At 37.5% G+C, this 26,560-nt stretch overlaps 1 protein-coding gene across 2 annotated transcripts in view; it reads left to right on the top strand.

Moving 5' to 3' along the window:
- fancc (FA complementation group C) overlaps window positions 1–26,560 on the top strand; it is a 39,988-nt gene that overhangs the window by 5,506 nt on the left and 7,922 nt on the right. For both annotated transcript variants that reach the window (XM_079827340.1, XM_079827339.1), the window contains exons 2-11: window positions 3,964–4,129; window positions 8,850–8,937; window positions 9,609–9,703; window positions 15,785–15,892; window positions 16,235–16,299; window positions 16,418–16,582; window positions 16,686–16,842; window positions 21,279–21,334; window positions 22,330–22,429; window positions 22,705–22,780. In XM_079827340.1, coding sequence (XP_079683466.1) covers window positions 3,974–4,129; window positions 8,850–8,937; window positions 9,609–9,703; window positions 15,785–15,892; window positions 16,235–16,299; window positions 16,418–16,582; window positions 16,686–16,842; window positions 21,279–21,334; window positions 22,330–22,429; window positions 22,705–22,780 — 1,066 coding nt within the window. In that variant the 5' untranslated portion in view covers window positions 3,964–3,973. The remainder of the gene's footprint in view (window positions 1–3,963; window positions 4,130–8,849; window positions 8,938–9,608; window positions 9,704–15,784; window positions 15,893–16,234; window positions 16,300–16,417; window positions 16,583–16,685; window positions 16,843–21,278; window positions 21,335–22,329; window positions 22,430–22,704; window positions 22,781–26,560) is intronic.

Genomic DNA, 26,560 nt, shown 5'->3' with positions numbered 1-26,560 from the left:
AACAAATAGTAAAAACAGGTGAGGTAGAACAAGAAAAAAAGAGTTCAGTGGTGAAACTAAATTCTGAAAATAAATATTTAAGCATAAATAAAATAATTACACTATTGCACACAGTATCAACAAGCAAGCATCCTAATAAAGTGGACACTGACTGTACTATACTTAAAACTTTTATACTTTTAAAACTATTTACAACCTAGTCATTTAATGCTTAGGTGCAATTAACTTAATCTCTTGAAAGAAATATCGGCGAACGCAGCAGCCTTGTATCGGCCGATACATGTAAAAATCGCAAATATCGGTCCGATATATCGGCCTAACACTAGTGAGCACCCGGCTTAAGTCAAAGCTTAAGACTATTTTTAAGAGCATTTCTGAGAAGTTTATATATACGGGCCCTGGACAGAGTTTATTATTGGGAACTCTCAGATTTCCAAGATGACTTAAACTCTGAGATGATGACAGATTGTTGAGTAGAGAGTGTATTAATCTGTTGTTCACCCTCCTGCTGAGAATGTCGGAGCCATTAGCACCACAACAAATGCATTTTCAGTAACAGCTTCACTCAGAGATCAACTGTCTGATCAGTGACCAGTGATCAGTGATCAGTCAAGTCAAGCCACCAATATGAGTCATATATTTAGTCCTTTATACAATACAGATCGTTTCAAAGCAGGCTCACGGTAATAAACTGGAAAATACCACAAACTTCATAAAATTCTCCTGTAAAGCAGCTCTACAGAAGACAATAGCGTCGTTATTCAGCTCTAGTCAGTTAAGTTTTGATTCAGTTCAGTTCAGTTCAATAAATATAAAGTTAATCAATTATGAAAAGAGTTCAATTGAGCTACAGTATAAGCCAGGGGTCGGGAACCTATGGCTCGCGAGCCATATATGGCTCTTTTCCGGATTTTATATGGCTCTCCAGTTTTCAAATGTTGACTGAAAAATACACCCTGGATGATGATAATTATTTTTAAACTATTAGCATACTTGATTAATGTAGAATTTAACATTATGAATATGTAAAATTAAATTAAATATTAGGGATGCCACAATTCTCAATATAATATTGTACCGTTCGACGGCCTTCATGGTTCAATACGCGCCTGTGAATTGCGGTTTCTCGGTTTTGCATTTAATTAAGTATTTTTCTACAAATTCAATCATTTGCCTCCATCCCAATATACTGAACAACGCGTCATACATTCACATCACACATTAGTGGTAGAGTTATACTCACGGGACACTATAGTTATTCACAATCACGAAAGTTCATTATTTGCATGCGTTTTAAAGCCTTGCCGGCGTGTGCGCGGTTTTAACATGCGCTTTTCCGAACGCGCGCACTAAACGCTTGTCAAACACGTGATTACTGGACTAAGTCGTCTTACTGCGCTAATGCTGTCAAATACACACCATGTTTACATAAACACAGTCGGTTATGTCTACAGTGAAAGTAAAATCGGCGCGTGTCTGTATATTAGATGCACGCAGACTGAAAACAGGTCTTTAAAGCAAATTGAAAGCAGCGCAGCCTAGTGAACACGCGGTCCTTAAAGGGACAGTTCACCTCTAAAATTATGTCATTATTTACTCACTCTAATATTGTTCCAAACCTGTATTCATTTCTCATTTTTGAGTGAACTGTCCATTTAATGTTAATACAACAACAAAATACAAAGAGAAAATCACTCACTGCTCTTGACTGAAAAACTTTAATACAGTAGCTTTAATAAGAATCAATGTATATTTTATAGTGAAGTCTATGTAGTGTTTTATTTTTACATTTATTCATTCAATTTCATACTTAAATGCTGCTGTACATCTCTGAGCTGCCAGTGTAAATCTTTACATATATATATTTTATATTATACATACACTAGGAATGTGTACAAGGGTTTTTTTAAAGTAAAGTTTTAAGTTTAAGTAAGGTTTTTCAATTATTTTAAGTAAAATAAAGAAAGAGAATTGCAATTAAAAAATAGTCTTTTTTCTCCTTAACCTCTTGCTGTTCCTGTCGCTTAAGAATAGAATAGCAAAAAACTGATGTGACAAGCCATCAGAACCGAACCGAAAACCGTGGTTTAAAACCGAGGTATGTATTGAACCGTGGACTAACTGTATTGTTGCATCCCTACTAAATATGTTCAAAAATATTTAGGTAAGACACTTACAGCTTAATATGATTGACAGCGGTGTTTGGCCTGTATAGCCTACCTTTCAGAGAGCTGAATTTTAATTGGTTAGGCCTGCATCATGTCTAGATCAAGTTAAGCAGCTATCTAAATTAAAAATCATCAACGAGAGCAAGATGGCAAAAAGAAAAAAAAGACGACGATTACCGTTCATTCCGACCCCAACTTCAAAGCACTCAGCAAAATGATGCAGCAACAAAAATCTCATTATTGCAAGTATAAGGTACAATACTTCTTGTTAATCGCGTGTTTATGCTGCCCGTTTCTCTTTTTTTGTGTTAGAAATCAGCACTATATCAGTGAACAAAATATAGTGCTTTGTATATATTGTGTAATCGTTAGTTTGCATTTTTGCCACCTACTGGTGTTCTATACAACTACCAGAACTACTAACATTGCAAGTGGTATGTTAATGCTGTTGTTATTACATTAAAATGCATAAAAATGTGCAAATATTTCTAATAAACAGGTGTAAATTTTGCTGTGGCTCTTTTGAAAAATTTCTCTAAAATTTTTTTTTTTTTGGCTCTTCTTGGTAAAAAGGTTCCCGACCCCTGGTATAAGCAGAAGACTGTAGTGTTGTTATTCAGCTCGAGTTAGTTCAAGTTTGGTTCTTATCCAATAGTGTCAGTTCAGTCAAACTGACTATATTGTTGAATATTAAGTGTCTTTTAAAAACTCTATCTAGATTTAGTTTGAACCAGTCAACCAATTAAAAGGCCAACCTGTTTTAATTTGCTCTTGACTGTTGCTTGTCAAGAGCCTAATTATACATTTGCAGTCACTTCTTTACTACAGCTTTTTTTGTATTTGGCATACAGTCAGGATATTAGTATGTGTTGGTACGCGTCAATGTTGACACTCTCCAGCGCATGACATAGGCCAAACTATTTACACTTGCACAAATTCAGCTAACGCTCTACCAGTACTCTGTGTTGGAAATTACACCCATCTTGGCTGTGGCAGTTTATTGGCCAGGCGGCTATGTCCCCCCGAAGGACTGGTGAAAGCTGTGCGGGGATGACAAGTCAACAAGGAGCGTTTGTTCATAGTTTGGTTTGATGAAAAAAAGGAAAGAAAGGCTAATTATATATTTACATTGTCTCACCCAAGGGATTTTTCCAGCAGGGGTGATGGCAAGACATTAAACAACTCTGCCGTTACGAGCAGATCATAAAAACACTCCCTTGTTGTGTCTTTCACAGACCTGTCATTAAGACTAAGAACAACAATTACCCACAAACTCCTGCTCCTGCACACACAAGCTGTTTGAGCGCTTTTTATACCCTTTTACACCGTGGTCACGGTGTGAGAACCTCGCCTCCCAGCAGGACACAGATGAGGATATGTCTCCTTTGATGGCTTCAGCCTTGTTCCGTTTTGTTTATTTGTCAAAAATACTTTAGTGCTGAGTTAAGAGCGTTCTAGAAGTTTAAAATAAAGTCCACGAAGACTTTATTGCACTACCCAGGTCCTCTTTTATCTTTTTTTCCCCCTTTTTCAAACTGGCCGGCTCATGAAATACAGGCTGATGACAAATTAAGAGCCCTCAATTGGGTAACACATTTTCAACTCCCCATTTCCTGATTACAACCCCTGTCATCTCAGACTCTGTACAAAAGACATCATTATTATGGACTTAACTCTCCTACTTTTTCTGGAATGAGAAACACACATGACACATCTTGAATTTGCATGGCCCAAATATGTCGATCTGCTGGCCTTTCAAGGAATAGTTGCATTTATTGTGTGTGTGTTTCTGCAGACTTCAGAGGATGGCTGCTGTTTCTGAGACAGATGTGCTGTTCTGGATGGCCAAAGCAGTGAGCTGGGGCACGGCTATGTCACGTTCTGCCCTTCTGGACACATGCAGACACCTCGGATATCTGAGGAGTTTTCTCCAGCAAGTTCTGCTGGGGTTGCAGCAAATGGTATGTCAGAACACACAACTTAAGCTTCACAAACAGGACTTTTGTTTGGAATTTTGTGAAACCTTTTACATAGTCCTCAGCTGTCCTGTTATCTGTTCGAATCCAGTGAACAAATGTTGATCTAATGTTGTTCTGCATAACAATAATTCTTCATTCTTCACCAGGAGATTTGTTGCATTAGAGTTTATACTATCTACAAGATGGTCAGCTCAGCTAGTTGTCCGATAACCGACTAATTGATTTGTGAGGTCAACTACTTTATGATTTTTATATTATTTAATTTAATAGAGGGCTCAACTGTAAGATTTTTTTTCCTGTCTAGATTGTCACTGTCCCCAAAACAGTATACATTTTATTAATTTAAATTTATAATTTTATATTTGCATTTATAACATTTCAAAATGTATCTATATGTATTTTAGTATATTTTTCACATTTCAGTGCACATTTTTATCTTAAAGGGATCCTATTATGCTTTTTCATTTTTTCAACTTTAGTTAGTGTGTAATGTTGCTGTTTGAGCATAAAAAAAAAGATCTGCAAGGTTACAAAGCTCAAAGTCCACTCCAATGGGAGATATTTTATTTTACAGAATCCGCTATCCAATAACTACAACGAGCGACTCCTTGATTTTTACGGATCTTATGAAGTCATGATGTTACTCATTTAAATAATCTCCTCCCACGGAATATGCAAAAAAGGGGACGAGGCCTGCTTGAGCTTCATTAGAGAAGACAGTGGCGCTGTTTTTTCCACCCCATTTCCAAAACTCATTTGTTTGACCTTCCTAAGGGTTTTAAACCCTGTTCCTAAACATTATAACCCTAACGTTTATCTGTGCGCTGCACATTTTATGGAGAACAGCTTGTTTTGTGTTGCTTTTGTAAGCTCCCGCTCTTGAAGGACGGTTCACCACTCCTTAGGAAAATAACCATGGTTTTTTGATCGATTACTGTTTGTATTACCTTAGTTTTCCGACAAATATCATGATTAAATGTTAGATAACATGGTATCTATAATGTATTAGAACCGTTCTGAGGAGAGGATCGTTAAGAGGATCGTCCGTTCTGGATCCTCTTGTTTGTTAACATTGTCAGGGTCTGAATCGGGCTCGAATTGTTTTGAAATTGACGCCATGCCTAATATTTACACTACAGAAGAACTCGCAGTTGTGGAGGGGCAGGACTTGACCCGAACATTTGCTAACCGGTGCCAGTCACAACACACTGGGCCAGCTAACCAATCACAGCACATTTCGTATTTCGGAAGGAGGGTCTTCAACAAAATTGCCGTGTTCGAGCCAGACTGGGGAGAGAGGTGCTGTAATAATGTAAAATATGTGTAAAATAATTCATTTTTTTTAACAATAAAGCATGACAACATATTCTAGCAAACCCCAAAAACAAAATCAAGATTTCATAAATAGTACATTTGCAAGAATAACTGGAAAATATTCAAGGAATGGAATAAATTCATAAACACTTGAAAATTATGGCATGCATAGCAAAACATTACTGATGGGTTTGTAATTTTTAAACTTATTTAACTAGCAAACCAGTTTAAATCATCAGAAGTCACAACCAGCTGCCACTGAAAACCCAGCACTTAAGATTGCATTAAAAATAAAAGCGTAAAAATACATTTACATAATCAACTAGCATGACACACTCTCACACTTGCCCTTAAAGAGAGGGCCATACTTATTGTGGAGTACTGTAATATTTTTTAACTGTGGTGCTTTAAAAAAAGATAAATTAAGAGATCCAACTTCTTTGAGAGAGTTTTAGCATGCTGACAGCATGTTGTGCTTTAATGTGCTAAAAGTCTTAAAAACTAAGAAATGTAGTCGATTTTGTAAATGTGTAGGTTTGTACATTTCTCCTGCCGAGTTCATAGAATCTCCTTCAATATTAAGGTCATAGTGCTTTAACTAACTCTTTTAGCACCCCTAACAGAAGCCGCTCTGTGCGAATGAAGGCAGGACATTGGCACGGGGCAGTGATGATTTAGTGGGCTAATAGCCACCCAGGGACTGCCAGCGTTAACCTAATGTATCCCTGCATCAAGTGTTGCAAATTTGGACGAGGTATCATGGGTTAGGGAGACTCTGTGAAGGACCAGTGTTAAGAAAAATTCTGCCTCCCACTGACTCTCCTCACCTTGAAAGAAGCTCTTTATTCATCCTGCAGCGGCCTTTCGCACCAGCAGATCTCCCGTTGGCCCTGCACATCGTGCCGTTTGGTGCCTGGCATGTCAGAAAAGAAAACAAAATCTTGCAGGCTTTCTTATTTCAATTTACAATGGCTGCCCTGCCAAAATGCAATCACGCCTTCCGTTTCCATCACACTCGACATGCGTCAGCCCCTCTGACAGCATTCAGCAATGTGATGGGATCGGGATTTCTTAATTGGCCCTAAACCTTTATTCCCGGCAGAGCCTCGTAAAACGGCCCGAATGAAGCGGATCTGAACAGCAGCGCTTGGATGAGTTAAGGACGTGGCTCGCGCCTGGGGATGAAAAATGTCTCGTTTATATCAATTTCCTCATTTGCATTCCATCAGAACTGGTTTTCCCACTCCCTGCTTGGGACTGCTGGAAAGGGGAGGTTTCACGGTCCCGTAAACGGTTTTCTTCCTAAGCCTGGCGCAGTTGGGTGCCCGCTGGCGATGCGCCCGTGCTCAAGGGGAGACTGAGAGATGCATGTGTGTGTGAACACATTCGATAAATGCTGACTTGTGAATGTGTAAATAAGAGTTTTTGCCCTTTAAATCCCATTAGAAAGCATCTCTGGGATGGTACATGCAAAGACAAACTTCCTCGTACCTCTTTGCTGAAGCTGGGTTATGACTTTGTCATGATGGTTATGAGAGGTCAAATGAATGGTCTTTTCAGGAGTTTACATTATGGCAGCATAATTAGTCACATTGTGGCATAGTGAGATTATTAAAAAGCTGCAATTTAATTAAATTATTTTTTAATTATTTTTTATTTGATCTATTTTAGATATACTTTAAAATTCTAAAATGTTTAAACTGGTGTTTGGGGAGCCAAGGTGGCTCCATAATATTTCCAGGGAGTTCCATGCAGAAAGTTACACAATTAATTTTTATGGTGTTAAAACTGTAAAACTGCCTTAAAACAATATTAGGTTTGCTTTCTCTCTCACATACTAAATGTTTTTTACACATGAAAATGTAGAGCTGCCTGTACATTTTAGAAATGGGGTCCTTCACAAGTGGATCATTCCATTAGGGGGACCTTGACATCAAAAAACCCCTCCATTAGATGTTATGAATGCGAATGACAGTTCTAGAGCTACAATAATTAGTTTAGTATGTGCTCTGTATTTATATTAATTATTTTTTTGGCTGCCACAAGGTCTTTTTCCTTTTGTCAGACTCGACGTGTTAAAGTTCCACAGGAATGGTGTCATTCTCTTCATGCGTGCACTGAAATCGTTTAGCATCCAACAATGTATGTGCCTATGGAATGTAAAAAGGCTCAGATCCTTTGTATGGCTTCCAGTGTACAGTAAATTGGCAAGGCACATCTTGAACTGATGCAAAAAGCTGTGATCCTCAACATGCCTTTGCATTAGCACGCTGGTTTTCATTAATTACGTAACTGACTTTAAAGAAGTGATCAGTGACTCTCTTTGTCTGTCTGCGTGGGAATAGTTTTATAAAAGGCCATCAAAAGGTTTTTTTTTGCCTCATAAAGTTTTTGGGGAAATGGTGATTTCAGTTTTTTCATATTAGCTAATTGTTCATACTTTTAACGTCAGCTAACTCGGCAAGTGTCTTTCATTGTGCACTTAAACTGTCAGTATTACTTAAGAAAAACATTTTTGAAACAGTATCTGGTGTTGACAGTTTATTTTGATGGAAAATTCTAAGCAATATAGTTCTGACATGAGCTCATTTGTTCCAACTGAATTGAATTCCTCTGCAACCATCAGATCTTCCTTGATGTACCAAAAAAGGGCCTTTAAAATGGCCCGTTGTGTTGCATTACCAGAGACCTTTGTAAAATTCATAAGAAAACAACAATAAATTGATTGGATATTGTAGCAAGAGAGGCATCTATGAGTATATATGAAATGTGTATGCATGTGCGAGAGTAAAGTTTGCATCAGGAAAGCAGGTATTGCAGAGGAAATGAAAAGGGTCCTAGGACATATCCTTGTGGAATGCAATATGGGATGACTTTAATAAATTATTTAAAATATCACACAAAATTGCTTATCTCTCCATCAGGTGTGTTGTATGTGGTTGTATGATCTGTATCCATGGTGTTGGAGCATCATGGAAACACCAGACTGGCTCTGATTGGTTCACAGACACCAACTTTCACTCTATAAGTTGACTCAAATGTTCAATTATATAAAGGATGTGTCATTAACATAATCTATGAGATGAGTACTGCATACTTGGAAAAGTGAAGTGTTACAATACAGATAAAGTTAAAACAAGTTTTCAACTGAGCATACATGCTTCTGCACATTGAGCTTTAGTGGTAATGCAAGTGATGTAAGTGTGAATTTTTTTATATTGTTCAACCCCATTATTTCTCTATATACGGTACAATTGAAAAAAAGTGTGTTCAATTGGATTAATCACATTTGGCTGTATTGTGTAATTCAATTGCAGTTTATTTTTCATGAATCAGATGCAGATTTTTGCTATTGATTTCTGAGGTGTGTGTGTTTACTGTATAACAGAGCTCCACTAGTGAGGCCATGAAGACGTTTCCTTTTGTGGGCCAGTTCCTGGGAAGACTTTGTTGGAACCCATGTGTTATTGCGGATGGTAAATTTACGACTCTTCTACACTTGGGGGTGTGTTTCCCATTTGAGACCAAGAAATGTGTCTGCATGGGTTGGGTATTTACACTAATTTTCCAATGAACCCTGTAGTGGCCTGCTGGGCATTTGTTCTGTTATTTGGCTCTCTTTCACTCTCTCTCTGTCTCCTTCTTGTCTGATCACTACTTCCCTTCCCTGACATTTCTTATCAGACCTGTTCTTCACATGCAGCCTTAAAAATAACTTGGAAAAAGTTTAAAGATCTATCGCTGTACTTTTTACCCCTTTATATACTTAAACAATATTAGTGTATAAAGTGTATTTAAAGTTATATTATCAGCAGAAAAGTTACATTGAAATATCTGTTTTTTTTTGTACAAAGTAAATCACATGCTCAGTGTCCTTGTGATAAGTGACCTTGAAATAATATAGAAATTATATCATATGGAGTCTTTGTTTAAAATTGCTCAAAGTCCCTAAATTTCTATTTCTAGGTTTAAATGAGATATTTCATCTTATATTGTTAGTGTTGTATCAGAGTTTAGCCTACATTGTGCCTGATTATAAATGCATGCATGCATTTTTTATGGGTTCCCCATTACAGTTGGATAATGTGGCCATTTTCACATCTTATAAATGGCATTTTGTCCTATGGTCTTGTTTATGTATACTCAGAGAGAAGCCAGAGACTCCTGCTGCGGTGTCTGAGCTGTCTGTACAGCGCTGAGCCACTGAACGCTGTTGAAAGAAAAGCCAACACATGGATCAAGGTAAAGCCAACATTTCACCCCTCAAGGTTAATGAATACATAAATAAATTGAAAAAGCAGTTTAACAAATTGATATCCTTACAGACACAATTGAAAATGTGGAATATATTGGTTGTTTAATTTAAAATGTGAAGATGAAAGAAAAAATGAAAGGGGTCATGAATTAAGAAATCAATTTTCCTTGATCTCTTGACATAAGAGGTCATTGTGCTATAAAAATATCCTTTAAAATCGAAACTAAAGCTAAAAACTTTATCGAAATCAAGCTCCCAAAGCGACACATTTCAGATGTTGTCTCCGTAACGTAATAGTGCAACAAAAGACTAAGAATAAGATCAATGCCTACTTCTACATCATTGCCCTGCCCACCAGTTCGCACATGTAGTCTTGTAGTTGAAAATACAGGAGAGTCAAAAAACACAGGATTACTCGAGCAATGATGAGATACCTGTTTTGCAGTGCCAAGTTGTGGAAAAACAGTCTTTTCATTGCCTTTCTTTTGATCCTAACATTAAGAAATCGTGGATGAATTGTATTTTTTAACAAAGTTCCATATCGTGTCATTAAGACACTGTTTGTTTCTTCATTTCATTTTATTGTGGATTAATTTTATACAGGATACAGTTCAAAGCAGGCTTTTCAGAGAGACTGAAAATAAAAGATGATGCATTGCCGATTATATTGGATCCGACACTAATGTGGCAACACACAAGTGTGGGTAACAATGGTTTTACCATGTGTCACTATTGCTTTGTCTCTTACAGATCGTTTAATATGTACTCACTTTACTAGCACTTTACTGAAAATGCTGAACGATAAATATAAGAATGTCAGTAAAGTCATAATTCGTCTACACGAAACACCGCAAAGCTATCCTGTCAACTATAACTGTGGCAACTCCAAGTACTTTAACTTTATTTGCCACAACCAGCTTATAAAGCATATGGAATGCGCATAAATGTTTCACAGGTGGCAAGTGTTTCGAGTATGTAACGAGATAAACCGCTTTCTGTAGTGTCTTTGTTTCAACTCTAATATATTGTAATACATTTCAATACTACCTCACAAATACATAAGGAATAAATATAAATAAAAATTATTAATTTCCAAGCTGTTGCAGACTGGAATATCAGTGGTATTTGAGATGTAGGTTCATTGTTTTCTTATCAGACTCAATTCCATGAATTGTTCCATGAAAGAAAATTATTTGAATATGCCAAATTTACCCAATCATAGCAGTGGGCGTCTACTTCCAAGTCTTGAATGCGGCACGCCTATCAAAACGAGCTGGTCAAAAACAGGATAGAAAATAACCTATTACCTCTAAACTAAGATGTTTTTGGATGTAAAAATCTTGCTAAAATTATAAGTGGACCTCGAAGAACATTATAAAAAAAATGCAGTTCACAACTCCTTTAATTATTTTAGGGCTGTTGATTTAACATGCTGATTTAATGAATTAGTTATGGAAAAAATAATGTGTTAAAATTGTTAACACATTTAACACACCCGCCCCACCCCAGACCTACCAAGGTCATCTTACATTTCATACAGCAGGGCAAGAACTCACTGCATGATTTAGCCTATAGAATGCAGTTAGAATGTTCCTAAAATTCAAGATATTGGGACAAAAAAGCCCCTGTATCAGTTTGTGACTCATATTTATTTCAAAAGATATAGTTAAGCAATATCACATGAGCAACAAGTGCAATATCACACAAGTTATGAATCTATCCCGAATAGCAGAAGTGCAAATGTGTTATTGATTTTATCCAACCGTTTAATAAATAAGAAGTCAATATTTTGTTATATTTTAGACACAGTATTGTCTGTTTTTGCTAAATTTTGCCACCGAAAATATTACATTAAAAGCCACAGCAGAGCTGTTGTGCATTTAAGAGCAACATAAAGCAGTTTTTTGTTTCTGAACGAATCCGCGTTTTGAAAGAATCGGGTGAACCAATGATTCAATTCATAAAGAGAGCCATTTACTTAATTTCCGAATTTGAGCAGTTTAAACAAATTTGAAAGAATGAATGACTCAATGACTCACTCTTAAAGACATTTACTGCCACCTACTGCCAGTTTTAGTTTCTTATTTTTTTAAGTATAATTTCATTAATGGGTTTTTTATTAATATGAAAATTTAAAGTTAACCCAAAAATGAAAATGTTGTCATCATTTACTCACCCTCATGTCGTTTCAAACCTGTATGACTTTCTTTATTTCGTGGAACATAAAAGAAGATATTTTTAATAATGTTAATGACATTTCTCAAAATATCTTCTTTTATACAATAATGAATTTATCAATAATTATATTTTCTTTTAGGGTCAGCCAAATTTGGTGTGCAATTAGATTAATTAATCGGCACATCATGTTATTAATTCAAAAAATCTGACTGATAAGAGTTTAAAAGCACATGCTTTGAATGTTCAAGCCCTCTTTTGTTTGTAATATACCTAATAAATGTCATACTCTCCAGACTCTAACTTGCAACAGTTTTCAATCTGCCAAAATTGTTTTAGAAATTCTCTATGTACACTTTTATATTTAAATAGATGTAATCAGGGTTGGGAGAGTGGGGTGATGAAAAAGAACTAAAATAATTGTACGCTTTCAACTTTTTACAGAGTTCACACAGATGGTTTACCATAAGCAATACAGAACCCCTCGCGTTTTGTGTGTGTATTCGTTTGATTATTTTTTTCATCTAATAAAACATAGCGCTAATTAAAGCAGGGCTTTTAAAGTAAACTTTTAATTTGCCAGATGTTTTTTGACCTATACGAAGGGAAGTGGAGTCAGAGGGAGGTGTGGGTTCTCTGTCAGGGGTTGAGACACGGTATTTAATCTTACATTATTTATTTGCTTAGCTAACAATCCCTAGTGCAGCAGCAGTGTGTGTACATGTGGTTTGAAAAGATACGGGATAAAAAAACAGAGAGATTAGGACTCTATTTGTGTAAGGAAGTTACAGATTATAGGCGCATGAGCATTTACTACTTGATAGATGAAACATGAGAAGAGGAATACAATCTGTATTGTTCCCAAAAGAGACTGGCCTACAAAAGGTCCAGAAGGAAAATTACACCGGGATAACATGGTAATCTAATGCTTTTATAGACATTTGGATTATCATGTAAAAGGTGGTGAAGGTGATCTGATTAAAGATTGACGGCACATCAATAATGATGTGCATAGATAAATGGTTTATAACAAATACTGCAATTCCATAAAAAAAATTAAAAAATTCATGGTGACTTTAAAGGACTTAAACTGTTCTTCAGGTTTGAGTCAGGAAGTGGGCCACTTTGTGTTCTCTGTTCAATGGCGGATCTCATTCTCATTTGTTCTGTTTTGCTGGAATCGAATTACTGTCCAATGTTTTCGGTCTCTTTCTTGTTGTGTTTTAGCAAATTGATTTGGTTTGAGTTAATTTCCCGGGGGTCTTTCTTCTCGTCCCAGTCTGACGTCTTGCTTCTTCCAAGCCATTGATGTCTTATTTTTCCATTCTCATGTTTGTTGCAGTCCTAATGGACTGTGTGTTTTTTCGTTTATCCCCATTCCTTGTTTGTTCTGAGTGCTGTTTACTGTCACTGTCAACATTTGAATGCTCACCCATTTGAAAAAGCCTTCATGTCGATCAGCATGGGTTACAGTGTGATGTTCATCTGGGATGATTCCAGCTGACCCCCCAGAGCCTCGGCAGCAATGATGGCCTGTGTTCCTTTAGTCCCTCAACATGAATAAACAAACGGTCCTGTCATTCACAAAGCCAGCTTGGTCATGTTCTTCTTGTGGGTGGTTTAGCCCAGAAGAAGAGATGAAGAAGAGTGACGATGCTTCCACAGAGCCTGTGTTTTGTCTTTTATTAAAGGGCCTGTTACCCATTCTCCTGTGAGCCTTTGCTCTGGAGCGCTAGCCTGACGGGCTCTCTCCACATCACAGAAACCAGACTATGTCTGATGGCCCCTCCACTCCTTCAGGGCTCCTGGGGGTCTGGAACAGTCTTAAGGGAGACTTGTGTGGTCTCTTTAAGTACAATAATCTCTGCAGATGCATTCGATAACTATTTTAGGAATGACCCATCTTTAATATTTTGTCTTTTGATGCCCCTTCATTTCGAAACTCCTAACAAAAAGGATTCAACTTTGTCAGGAAACTTATCTCTAACCCAACATGAATAATTAATAATGCTGCATTTAAAATCAGCATAAACTTATATAAGGTAAGTTTTATTACCAATTTATTACTACATGTACATTTACATGAACTACAGAAAATGAGATAACGTAATTTGATAATTCATGAGAAATGTAATTTGCATATATCAGATATATGATATATAGATAGATATAAGAACATATAACCTGAGAATTACCCGTTTTAACTCCTTTGAAATCAGTGGATTTAATTAAATTCCTTTGAACTTATAACTCATAAGGCTGTGTTCACACTTGACGTGTTTTTTGAAAAAGTTGATAAGAGCGCTCTTTTAGAAAATAAAAGCTGGAAGCGTTTGGTTTCCAAATAGCAGCCGAGGGCGTCTTTTGTTGCTATAACAACAGCTGCAACAAGAGTGCTGTGTGGTACAGAGATACAAAATTTTGAGAAAGAAAGTTGGCTCTTGCGTTGGCTTTTGAAGTTAACGGGGAGGAGAATGTCGGTTCACAACAATGTTTGTGGGTGCACGACATTATACGGGGAAGAAAACAGTTTGGTGCTTACAATAATTTAGTCCAGGAGCTCCGTTTGGATGCTGCGCGGTTTGCGGCCGACACTAGCACAATTAGTCGATCTACCAGCACCTTCTCCATTTTTCTTGTTATGGAAATGAGTCAGGTCCTGCTACTCGCTTGTCATTGGTCAGCTGTCAAAAAGGCGCTTGTCGTAGGGCGTTTTTATCAGAAAAGTTTAACTTTTTTCAACTTGAAAAGACGCTCCGAGCTGCAGAAAAAGATGTCGGCGTTGGTGTTTTAAAAAGCGTTCACAACTTTTTTGAAAACACGGTTTACTCCATAGGATTATAATGTAAAACAGATGCTGGCAGCTTCAAAAAAGACGCCAAGTGTGAACACGCCCTAACTGCTCAAACTAACTTCCTAACAAATTCTAACAAAACAACATCAACAGAAATGTTTTCAAACTAAATATATACATTTAACTTGCAACAATGCATTTAATGCATTTAAATCATGTGAAAGTTTTCAGGAAGTAAAATGGGTGGGCTCTATTGACTCTATCAGACCAGTAAAGCATACATCTAGTACCCATCCTTAACACCTTAACAGTGCCCTAGCAACTATATAGAAACACACATAGCCACCACCCAAAACAAGCAAAGTTTCATTTTTAGCATTAATAGTTTAATAATGTATTTTGCTTGCTTGTTTCTCTGAGGAGACCTTTAGGCAAGAGTCATGTGATGTCTTGATCAGAAAACATCTGCAAAGTGAATATGTGCTTGTCTGAAACATTCTGTTTTCTTTCTTTTCATTTTAGGAATATTGTACAAGTTGTTTTGATTTAGCCTGGGCATCCATGTGGTTTAGTACTGTCTAAATTGCCACTTTGAAGACCAAAAAAACCCCAAACAACAAAAAAAAGCATCATGGCAGATGCCATCTTTCTCCACCTCGAGAAAAAAAAAACTGAGAATATAAAAAGGCTGCGTTTCATTTGCCTGTGCTGTAGCCACAGCCCAACTTAGAGTTAAGTGTGATCTGCAGTGTGTTTTTGCTGTTCAGATGGTAGTAATTGAGCCTCTTTGGGTCTGTGGAGGACATCTTAGCATACTGTAAACTTAAAGAAACCACATGGCCCTACCACAGGCAGACATGTTTTCTGTCAAGGCTTAAACTCTGTGCTTTCATAAACAGACAGGCCTTGCCACCCGATCCATTGTCTTTTTTCCGTCTTTGTATGCAGCATGTGGATGCATTTATGATGAGCAAATAGTTGTCCAATTATAGACAAAGCAAAATAAGTCAGTTATTGATGTTTAATGGTGTGTGATGAAATTTTCACAATTAAAGCCGTCATTTGCATTGTTTTACTGTTATGTATCTGTTCTGGACAGAATATGTTGTGTCATCTGATCTCGGAGGAGGAGGGCAGTGTAGCTCATGCTACAGTAAAACATGCTGGATCAAGCCTGAAGCGATACCACTCAGAGGCTCTTCAGAAGGTTTGGAATCACTGTTCAGAGCCTTGACATGTTAGTTAATAATGACATGGGTAGTGTGATGGGTAATAAGGCAAAAGGCTAAACCATTTCTCTTTTACAGTCTATTGATGATTTTCGATTGAATCTATTTTCTTTCCCCCAATCACAATAAACGTTCTGAATATTAGATATGTTGCCCAGCCGTGGATGTATTTTCCACTATAATTCGAAATTGTTTGTTCATGTCATATGTGACTTCATGGTTATTATAAACTATATTAAAGTTTGATTAGAATTTTAAATTGCATTTTCATTACATATATGAAATATAGGCAAATTGTTGTGCCCCGTTGTCACTTTCAGGTGGTGTCATTGATGACGGAGGAGGTCATTAAAAGCTGTGACGGCTTGCCAAACACATCAACAAGGTAATACATGCTTAATCTCACTTTGGATTTGCCTTTAGAGCACCTGTAACAACGGTTATTATCAAATGCCTTCTGTGTGTATATATATATATCCACACTCTGTGATCGTTTTTTGTAGATGTTCAAACGAGAGCGTTCACACCATGTCAACGGCATGCGTTGCCTTGGTCACATGTCCTCAAATGGCTCCTCTCATTGGAGCTCTGTTGAAGCATTCCATGTTGTGTGGCTCTTCCTGTCTCAATCAAGAGTTTATTAAGGAAGTCAGTGAGGCCTTGATCAGGTAAGTATCATTACACTGAAACATTGTAATGCAGCATTTAATGACAGCACACAGATGATGTCCACTCTTGGCCATGTTTTTCATGTCTTTCTCTCTTACACAGTAAGAGGCTTGTGTTGGAGGATGAGGCTGTGGTGACCCTGTGGTGTCTTAGCCCCATCTGTCTGGAGGGGGCAGCATTGAGCTTACTGGAATCTGTGCTGTCTGACCATGAAACAATGACACAGAATCTGGACAAACATGTCAATGACTCATTACTGGTAAGCTTGATTTCTTCAATGCTGGTATTTTTTTTAGATGGATCTTAAGTTTGAGACCACATTAGAAATCTGTCATTTAAATTTGAAAATGTGTGTGTATATATATATATATATATATATATATATATATATATATATCTCTAAGCTCTGGAAAAAATTGAGACTACTGCAAAATTAGCAGTTTCTCTTGATGTATTATTATTATGTATCTGTTATCTGTTATAAAATGATGCATTTTGCGACCTTTTTTCCTGCTAGTGTGACAAAATTTTGTTAGAGGTCGTACCGGTGAGACCACCACAGTGCCCAACTGATAGGAGCTGCCATTTCTGTTACATATGAGAAACTCGCAGCTCGAGCTCACACACGGGCTGATCTTGACACCGTTACTACAGTGCTGTGAGAGCCAATGAGAAAGCGTTTGAATTCGCTACACAATTAATAACATCGCTACTGCGAGATCTAGTGGGAAGCGTTCACAGAATTCTCTGTTATAAATCATAGATATCAGATCAAACAGCGCTGACTTGGAAGCCAGGAGAAACTTTGTGCCATGAACAAAGTTCAGGGGTTTCAGTTCACAGATCACCATGGATTTAATGTAGTAACACCACATGTTATGTGAAATAGTCAAACAACTTTTTTACATTATTCTTCTCTGTGACATTGTTGATTTTGTGGACTAAAAACTAAATGCCAGAGCTGCCGACTGCTTCCGTAACGAACCTTTGAAAAAAGTACAACCTTTTGAGAGTGAAATTCAAGTACTTTTTTAATGTGATGATTTGTAAAACTAAAAGTTTAAAGGCGTAGGAATTTTATTTATTTAAAAAAAAGACATGAAATGACCACTATAACCAGTAGTTGGTGGCAGAGGAGCACTTATTTGACTTATTAGCCATTTCCACTACCCTTTCCTAATATATGGAAAAAAAGTAGGAAGTCAATCATGGATCATGGATAAAAATTAGGTTTTTAATTTATTCCACAAACTACTGATAACATTTCTTCAAAATTTGAATTAGTTTTTTTGTTGTTGTTGCAGAAAATAACAACTGGTCAAAATAACGAAAAAAGATGCCACGTTTTCAGACCTTGAATAATGCAAAGAAAACAAGTTTATATTCATTTTTAAACATCACAATACTAATGTCCAGAAATCTGGTGGAATCACCCTGACTTCCAATCACAGCTTTCATGCTTCTTGGCATGCTCCCCATCAGTCTGTCACAATGCTGTTGGGCAACTTTATGCCACTGCTGGCGAAAAAATTCAAGCAGCCTGGCTTTATTTAATGGCTGATCACCCTCTTGCTTACATTCTAGAGGTTTTCAGTGGGGTTCAGGTCTGGAGATTGTGATGGGATGACAAGGTCTTCATCTGGTGGTCCTCCATCCACACCTTGATTGGCTTGACTGTGTGGATTGGAGCATTGTCCTGCAGGAAAAAACAATCCTTTGAGTTGGGTAACATTGTCAGAGCAGAAGGAAGCATGTTTTCTTCCAGCATAACCTTGTGAAGGACGCGTGATTCAGGCCACGTACAAAGGCAGATCTTCCTGATTCCGATCTTCTGTGATGAGTTCAGCTTTGCCCAATACTTGGTCCTCTAATGGTTAGACGGAGACATGGAGATGCCTACAACCGACTGTGTGATCTGGGAGTTCTTCAGTTAGGCTAGAATCGGGCATATACGTTTATTCAGATATTTTAAATAAGACTCTGCACTATTTCTTGGTCACTAAACAAATGAAAGCAAAAAGGGGGACCAACTTGAAAATGTGAGTGTTTTTTTATTTATTCCAATTTTGACTTGAGCTGTTATTTTTAAACTGTTTCACTTTTTGATTACAACGAATGTTGGATAGTTGCATATTGTCAAAATATTAATATAAATAGCCTTTACTCCTAAAAATGGCCAAACAGATAAATCTGCATTGTACAACAACAGACCATCACCATGTTTATTAGCAACAAGTTCACACTGTAATGTTTGATGGCAACTAGTACCGCATGTCATAATATTTGCTTCGGTTGCTAATTAATCTGGTGCTGCTGTGTTGACAGTAAAACTATGGTAGTAAAGAAGGAATTTGATGGATCTGTTGTTCGTATGGTACACAGTGTATGAAGATTAACAGCGGTACACTGGCCTCTTTTTGAAAACAGACTCAAACAGTTTGACGTGAACCAGGCCTGTGGTCCATACACATCTTTATGAGGCTGTTTCATTCCTACATGAAGAAACTTAAAATGACTGAAATCAAGACCTTATTTACTTGTCTGTCTAAGGATGTCAAACAGTCATCATGTAGCTGATGTTTGGAGGTTCGTTATGATCTGTTTGCCGTCTCATTCTGAGCCGTACAGACAGGTAAAACGAGGCCCAAATGCAGCTGCATTCAACTCGTATTTGTTTGTGCTTCAGAGCATATTGAACTGTGCGGTGTGTTTACGCTCCAGGAACAAGTTGTTTAAACCGCAATCAAAAAGGGGAAACCAGAAATTAGTTTCACATTTCTGTTTTCATCCACCTTCCTCAAAGCTTAGCTCCAATAACAATAAACAGCATCTTCCAGCATCCCACTGCCAGAAAAAGGATGTTTTAGCTATGCTGTAATTGACCCTCCCTGAAGTGTTAGGAGAAGGTATGGATGAGTGTTCGGAAAGCCCATCTGTTTTCACTAGGGAGAGAAAGCTTTGGCCTTCATAAAAAATAAAAGTATACAGCCCTTTCCTATGCCTCTGCTTACATCACGTGATCTCTTATTTCAGATTTTAAAGACTTAAAGCGATAGTTCTCAATTTTTGATTTTGAAAATTATTAAACGTTTATTAATCCTCTTGTTGTTTCAAAACCGTATTTTTTATTTAGTAAAACACAAAAGGTGAATTTATGAAGATCTTGTGTCGCTCTTTTCCATATAATCAAAGTAAATGGGGACTGGGTCTGTCAAGCTCCAAAATGACAAAAAAAACATCAATTGTCAGAAAAAAAGTGTGGTAAAAGTGGCTATTGCTATTTCATGCATTCTGACTTATTTACACTGTTAAAGAAATATAAAAAAAAATTAAAACGAGGTGAGTTTTTCTGTGCCAAATGCACTCCTTCTGGATTCGAATACGTTTCGGAAAGTTTTTTTTTCGAGTATTGGCCCGTGTGAGGTCATAATAGGCAGAATTGCTTGTATGGGCACTTCTCCTTGATGAGCGCATACGGAGTGCGTTCGGGTTACGGAAGCTGTCGGCTGCTCTGGCATTTAGTTTTTAGTCCACAAAATCAACAATGTCACTAAAGAAGTGTGTTTCTGGTTGTGACGCATATTGTTTTTCAGGATTCTTTGATTAATTAGAGCATTTATTTGAAATAGATGTATTTTGTAAAAGTATGATTTGCTTTAAAAAAAATATTGACCCCAAACTTTTGAACAGTAGTGTATGACGATTGTCTGATGACGAGTGTCGCTTATTTATGAAGATCAGGTGAATGAAATGGTGCTGTATATCAACATTTCGGCTCCAGGTGCATCTGAATTATTGTGCGAAAAATGTCTTGTGATTGCAGTCATACAGTTTCGTTCATTGGTTTTATGACTTTGGCTGTGAGTTGGTGAACTATATTCTTCCTGTGATCTCGCTCTTTCTTGTTTCTATTGCTCTGTCTTCTGTTTCTGAGACAGGATCATACCATCTCATGTTTGTTGCTGAAATGCGTCTCTTTTTATTGGAGCAGCAAATTGGCGGCTTTTGGCAAGCGTTGAATAGCTGGGGTTACGGGAATATCTGAGATGCTTTGGGGTTTTTTGGGGGGGGGGGGTGCTTTGGAGGGGGGTGGTGTGTGAGGATCGTGTGTGTGTGCGTGCAGAGGGGAGATGAGGGTGCCTGTGGGCTGGGTGGGGCAGACGTTTTAATGGTCCCAAATGAAGGAGAGAATAATGAGGCTTCTCCCTGTGGCCTACACACACACAAACACATGCACAAACAGAGACAAATGCTCTGAGGATCAAAGACCGCAGGGGCACATGTGGGCTTTCTGGAGCACTGATGTTTTGGGTCTGGGCGAAATGTTTTTATGGCATTCTTTGCCCATATGAACTATGGGTATATTAATGAAACCTGTTCTATTAAAATATGAGCATGTAAGTTTACGTGCCGCACCAGACACGCATGTACAGCTGCTTGGATGTCATTTTTTACTCTCTTTCACATGAATTTAAAACAGATGATATTTGCTGTATAATAAAGCAATGTGCAATGTGCATTTGTTGGTAAGAAACTTGGCTGTTAAACTTGCAGCAGCGAATTATGGGAGCGGATGTGTGGAAGATGCCAACGGGTCCTCATTGTTATTGCAGCATTGCCTCCTTGTGGTTGAAAGAGGAGCTGACAACCAGACAGTGTTCCTAATGCACTGCAATGTTCTTCTTTGCCCACCAGCCTCAAGCTTCAGCCCATTACTGCCACATCTTTCTCACAGTCACTGAGATTTACAGGTGAATATTGGCTTTTATTTTATTTATACCTATGCTGAATCTGTGTCCATAAAACACTGTAAAATGTGCCCCAGACCATCTTCATTCTGCTAAAATCAAAAAAGTTAAAATAAAATAAAAAACTACAAATTCCATCTGCCCCATTTATACTATATATAATATAATGTATAAATAATATATGAAGTGATTATATAATATACACAGTAGTGGCCAAAAGTGATGTCCGGAAAGGATATTTGTTTTTAAATGACCCTACAAGTTCGATTAAACTATCAAAATAATATATATTTATTTTGATGGTTTAATCGAATTTGTGTGTGTATATATATACTTTTTTTTCTACAATATTTTAAATATGTGGGAAGAACAAAACACTAAACTTGGTTATGACAAAATTAAAAAACATGTGAAACTGAAGACTGGCGTAATGATGCTGTGAAATCATTACTAAAATATCAGTATTGTCTCAGTGAGTGAAAAAGTTACAAAAAAGTCAAACTACAGCTACAGGTTTTATTTTACTATGCAAAAATTGTATTAACCCCGCTTACAAAAAAAAGCTTACAGGAAAACAATGCTTTCACTACAACATATTCAGTTATTACATTTTTTGTTGGTTCTATCAGTTATTTTATTAGTACTGACCAATTTTATTTTTATTATTGACATTTTTCTGATTTAGTTTAGTACTCTTTGAAAGCTTCCAATAGTAGCCTGTTATCCATCTGTATGTTCTATAATGTTAATCTATAATGTTCTGATGCTTTCTCATTCGAAGCATAGATTAGAGCTTTAGTGTGAATGTTTTGTTTTAAACAAAAAATGGACACTACAGTATGCATTTATAATAATTTCATAATAATTATTGGCCTAACATCAGCACAACTTTTATGGTATTATTATTATTAATAATACACAAATCCCACAACAAATTCTTAGTTACTAAGACAAACACAAATGGCAGTAAACTAAATTTTGTGTGTGTGTTTGTGCAGAAATGTGCTGACAGAGATTGATGAGAACCTGGCCGTGAGAGCACTTGTACAGGTTTTCACTGCCTGCTTCCTCCAAAGACTGACTGGACAGAAAGCTCAGGTACAAGCTGACTTCATGAATGTGAATGTGTAATTTCTCTGGCACTAGCAGCACCAAACCGAATCACAAAAATAATGATTGTTTCCAAAAATACAAAATCCCACAGAGGCCGTAAACAAAAGAAAACAAAGCAGAGAAATAATAATGCACAGCCTCTATGGAGTTTCATGTGATTGGCAGGTCTGTTTGGTGCCACTAGTGACTCTCAAACGACACAAAAGAGATTTTTAAAATTTTGACTTGTTGTGATATCTATGTGCATATATCATTTGTAGGATCGCCTACCACTCAGAGCCTTCTTCCCAAACGTCATGCCCAGTTTACTCTCTCCTTTGCTGACAGCGCCATCAGGTACAGCATCACCTACTATTTCTGAGAAAGCTCTCCTGATGGTATAGTGCATCAGCAGTTTATAGAACAGAGTGGTTATTTCAGGTTGTACCCTATCAGCTAAAATTAATTTTCAGGGCTAAACTGTAAGTTGAATTGTTATTTATAAATTATTTACATTTCAAATAAGAATAAAATAAAAACTTTATACAGAACTACCAAAATGTGCAGCAAAAATGCTTTGAATGGGATTACTGTATATTATTCGCATTTTCAGAAAAAATATCCATAAATCAGCTGGGACAATTTACCAGCACATCTGGCACGCTTTACCCCACAGCTGTCATTTTGGGAAAAATACAATCATTTTTATTAGATTTATTGACCTTTTCAATATACAGTGAGGAAAATAAGTACAACCCCAAATCAAAAAAAGTTGGGACAGTATGGAAAACGCAAAAAAAAAGAAGTGATTTCTAAATTTACTTTGACTTGTATTTCATTGCAGACAATATGAACACAAAATATTTCATGTTTTGTCTGGTCAACTTCATGTCATTTGTAAATATGCATCCTTTCCTGTCATTCAGACCTGCAACACATTTAAAAAAAGTTGGGACAGGAGCAATTTAGGGCTAGTAATGAGGTAAAATGGTTAAATAATGATGTGATTTGAAACAGGGGATGTCAACAGGTGATTGTAATTATGATTTGGTACAAAAGCAGCATCCAAGAAAGGTCTAATCCTTTAGGAGCAAAGATGGGTCGAGGATCGCCAGTTTGCCAACAAATACGTGAGAAAATTATTTAAATGTTTAAAAACAATGTTCCTCAAAGAAAGATAGGAAGAGGTTTGGATTTATCTCATATTAAACAGTGCATAACATAATTAAAAGATTCAAGGAATCTGGAGGAATTTCAGTGCGTAAAGGACAAGGGCGCAAGCCTAAGCTGAACAATTGTGATCTCCGATCCCTCAGGCGGCACTGCATCAAGAATCGTCATTCATCTATAAGCGATATCACCACATGGGCTCAGGACTACTTTGGCAAACCTTTGTCAAGTACCACAATACGTAGTTACATCCACAAATGGCAGTTAAAACTGTCCTGTGCCAAAAGGAAGCCCTATGTTAACAGTGTCCAGAAGCGCCGTCGACCTCTCTGGGCTCGGAGGCATCTGGGATGGACCATCACACAGTGAAAACGTGTACTGTGGTCAGATGAATCAGTATTTTAGCTATTTTTTGGGAGGAATGGACGCCGTGTGCTCCGGACCAAAGAAGAAAAGGATCATCCAGACTGTTACCAGCAACAAGTCCAAAAGCCAGGGTCTATCATGGTATGGGGTTGTGTCAGTGCCCTTGGCAAAGGTAACTTGCACTTCTGTGAAGGCACCATTAATGCTGAAAAGTACATAGAGATTTTGGAGCATAATATGCTGCCTTCAAGAAGACATCTTTTCCAGGGACGTCCATGCATATTTCAACAAGACAATGCAAAACCACATTCTGCACACATTACAAAGTCCTGGCTGCGGAGGAAGAGGGTACGGGTACTTGACTGGCCTGCCTGCAGTCCCGACCTGTCTCCAATAGAGAATGTGTGGCGCATTTTGAAGTGCAAAACGCGACAACGAAGACCCCGTACTGTTGCCCACCTCAAGACTTGTTTGCAGGAAGAATGGGACAAAATTACACCTGAAACACTTCATCACTTGGTGTCTTCAGTCCCTAAACGTCTTTTAAGTGTTGTGAAAAGGAATGGCAACATTACAAAGGGGTAAATGCTTTACTGTCCCAACTTTTTTTGAAATGTGTTGCAGGTCTGAATGACAGGAAAGGATATGCATATTTACAAATGACATGAAGTTGACCAGACAAAACATGAAATATTTTGTGTTCATATTGTCTGCAATTAAATACAAGTCTAAGTAAATTTAGAAATCACTTCTTTTTTTCTTTTTTTTGCATTTTCCATACTGTCCCAACTTTTTCTGATTTGGGGTTGTATTTGAACACCCTGCTATTTTGCAAGTTCTCCCACTTAGAAATCATGGAGGGGTCTGAAATTGTCATCGTAGGTGCATGTCCACTGTGAGAGACATAATCTATAAAAAAAAATCCAGAAATCACAATGTATGATTTTTTAACTATTTATTTGTATGATACAGCTGCAAATAAGTATTTGAAATCATAAAATCAATGTTAATATTTGGTACAGTAGCCTTTGTTTGCAATTACAGAGGTCAAACGTTTCCTGTAGTTTTTCACCAGGTTTGCACACACTGCAGGAGGGATTTTGGCCCACTCCTCCACACAGATCTTCTCTAGATCAGTCAGGTTTCTGGCCTGTCGCTGAGAAACACGGAGTTTGAGCTCCCTCCAAAGATTCTCTATTGGGTTTAGGTCTGGAAACTGGCTAGGCCACGCCAGAACCTTGATATGCTTCTTACAGAGCCACTCCTTGGTTATCCTGGCTGTGTGCTTCGGGTCATTGTCATGTTGGAAGACCCAGCCTCGACCCATCTTCAATGCTCTAACTGAGGGAAGGAGGTTGTTCCCCAAAATCTCGCAATACATGGCCCCGGTCATCCTCTCCTTAATACAGTGCAGTCGCCCTGTCCCATGTGCAGAAAAACACCCCCAAAGCATGATGCTACCACCCCCATGCTTCACAGTAGGGATGGTGTTCTTGGGATGGTACTCATCATTCTTCTTCCTCCAAACACATTTAATGGAATTATGACCAAAAAGTTCTATTTTGGTCTCATCTGACCACATGACTTTCTCCCATGACTCCTCTGGATCATCCAAATGGTCATTGGCAAACTTAAGACGGGCCTGGACATGTGCTGGTTAAGGGGAAACGGTGGTCCCAGCTCTTTTCAGGTCATTGACCAGCTCCTCCCGTGTAGTTCTGGGCTGATTTCTCACCTTTCTTAGGATCATTGAGACCCCACGAGGTGAGATCTTGCATGGAGCCCCAGTCCGAGGGAGATTGACAGTCATGTTTAGCTTCTTCCATTTTCTAATGATTGCTCCAACAGTGGACCTTTTTTCACCAAGCTGCTTGGCAATTTCCCCGTAGCCCTTTCCAGCCTTGTGGAGGTGTACAATTTTGTCTCTAGTGTCTTTGGACAGCTCTTTGGTCTTGGCCATGTTAGTAATTGGATTCTTACTGATTGTATGGGGTGGACAGGTGTCTTTATGCAGCTAACGACCTCAAACAGGTGCATCTAATTTAGGATAATAAATGGAGTGGAGGTGGACATTTTAAAAGCAGACTAACAGGTATTTGAGGTTCAGAATTCTAGCTGATAGACAGGTGTTCAAATACTTATTTGCAGCTGTAGCATACAAATAAATAGATAAAAAATCATACATTGTGATTTCTGGATTTTTTTTTTAGATTATGTCTCTCACAGTGGACATGCACCTACGATGACAATTTCAGACCCCTCCATGATTTCTAAGTGGGAGAACTTGCAAAATAGCAGTGTGTTCAAATACTTATTTTCCTCACTGTATCACAATGTATGTATTACAAGGAAAACAAAAGAATATAAACACTAGAGGATTATACAGTTACACTATTCCTTGTAAAACATTTTCATTTAAAAATAAATGTAAATTAATACTTTTATTCAGCAAGGATGCAATGAATTGATCAAAAGTGACAGATCATGTGACACTGAAGACTGGCGTAATGATGCTGTGAAATCATTACTAAAATATCAGTATTGTCTCAGTGAGTGGCTATAGCTTTATTTGAATCCTTCATTCTGAACCTCCACCATCTG

Source organism: Gobio gobio (genome assembly GCF_949357685.1).
Source record: "Gobio gobio genome assembly, chromosome: 10".
Taxonomy (NCBI): Eukaryota; Metazoa; Chordata; class Actinopteri; order Cypriniformes; family Gobionidae; genus Gobio; species Gobio gobio.
The sequence above is the reverse complement of the archived record's forward strand: the minus strand, read 5'-3'. Positions and strand labels throughout refer to the sequence as shown.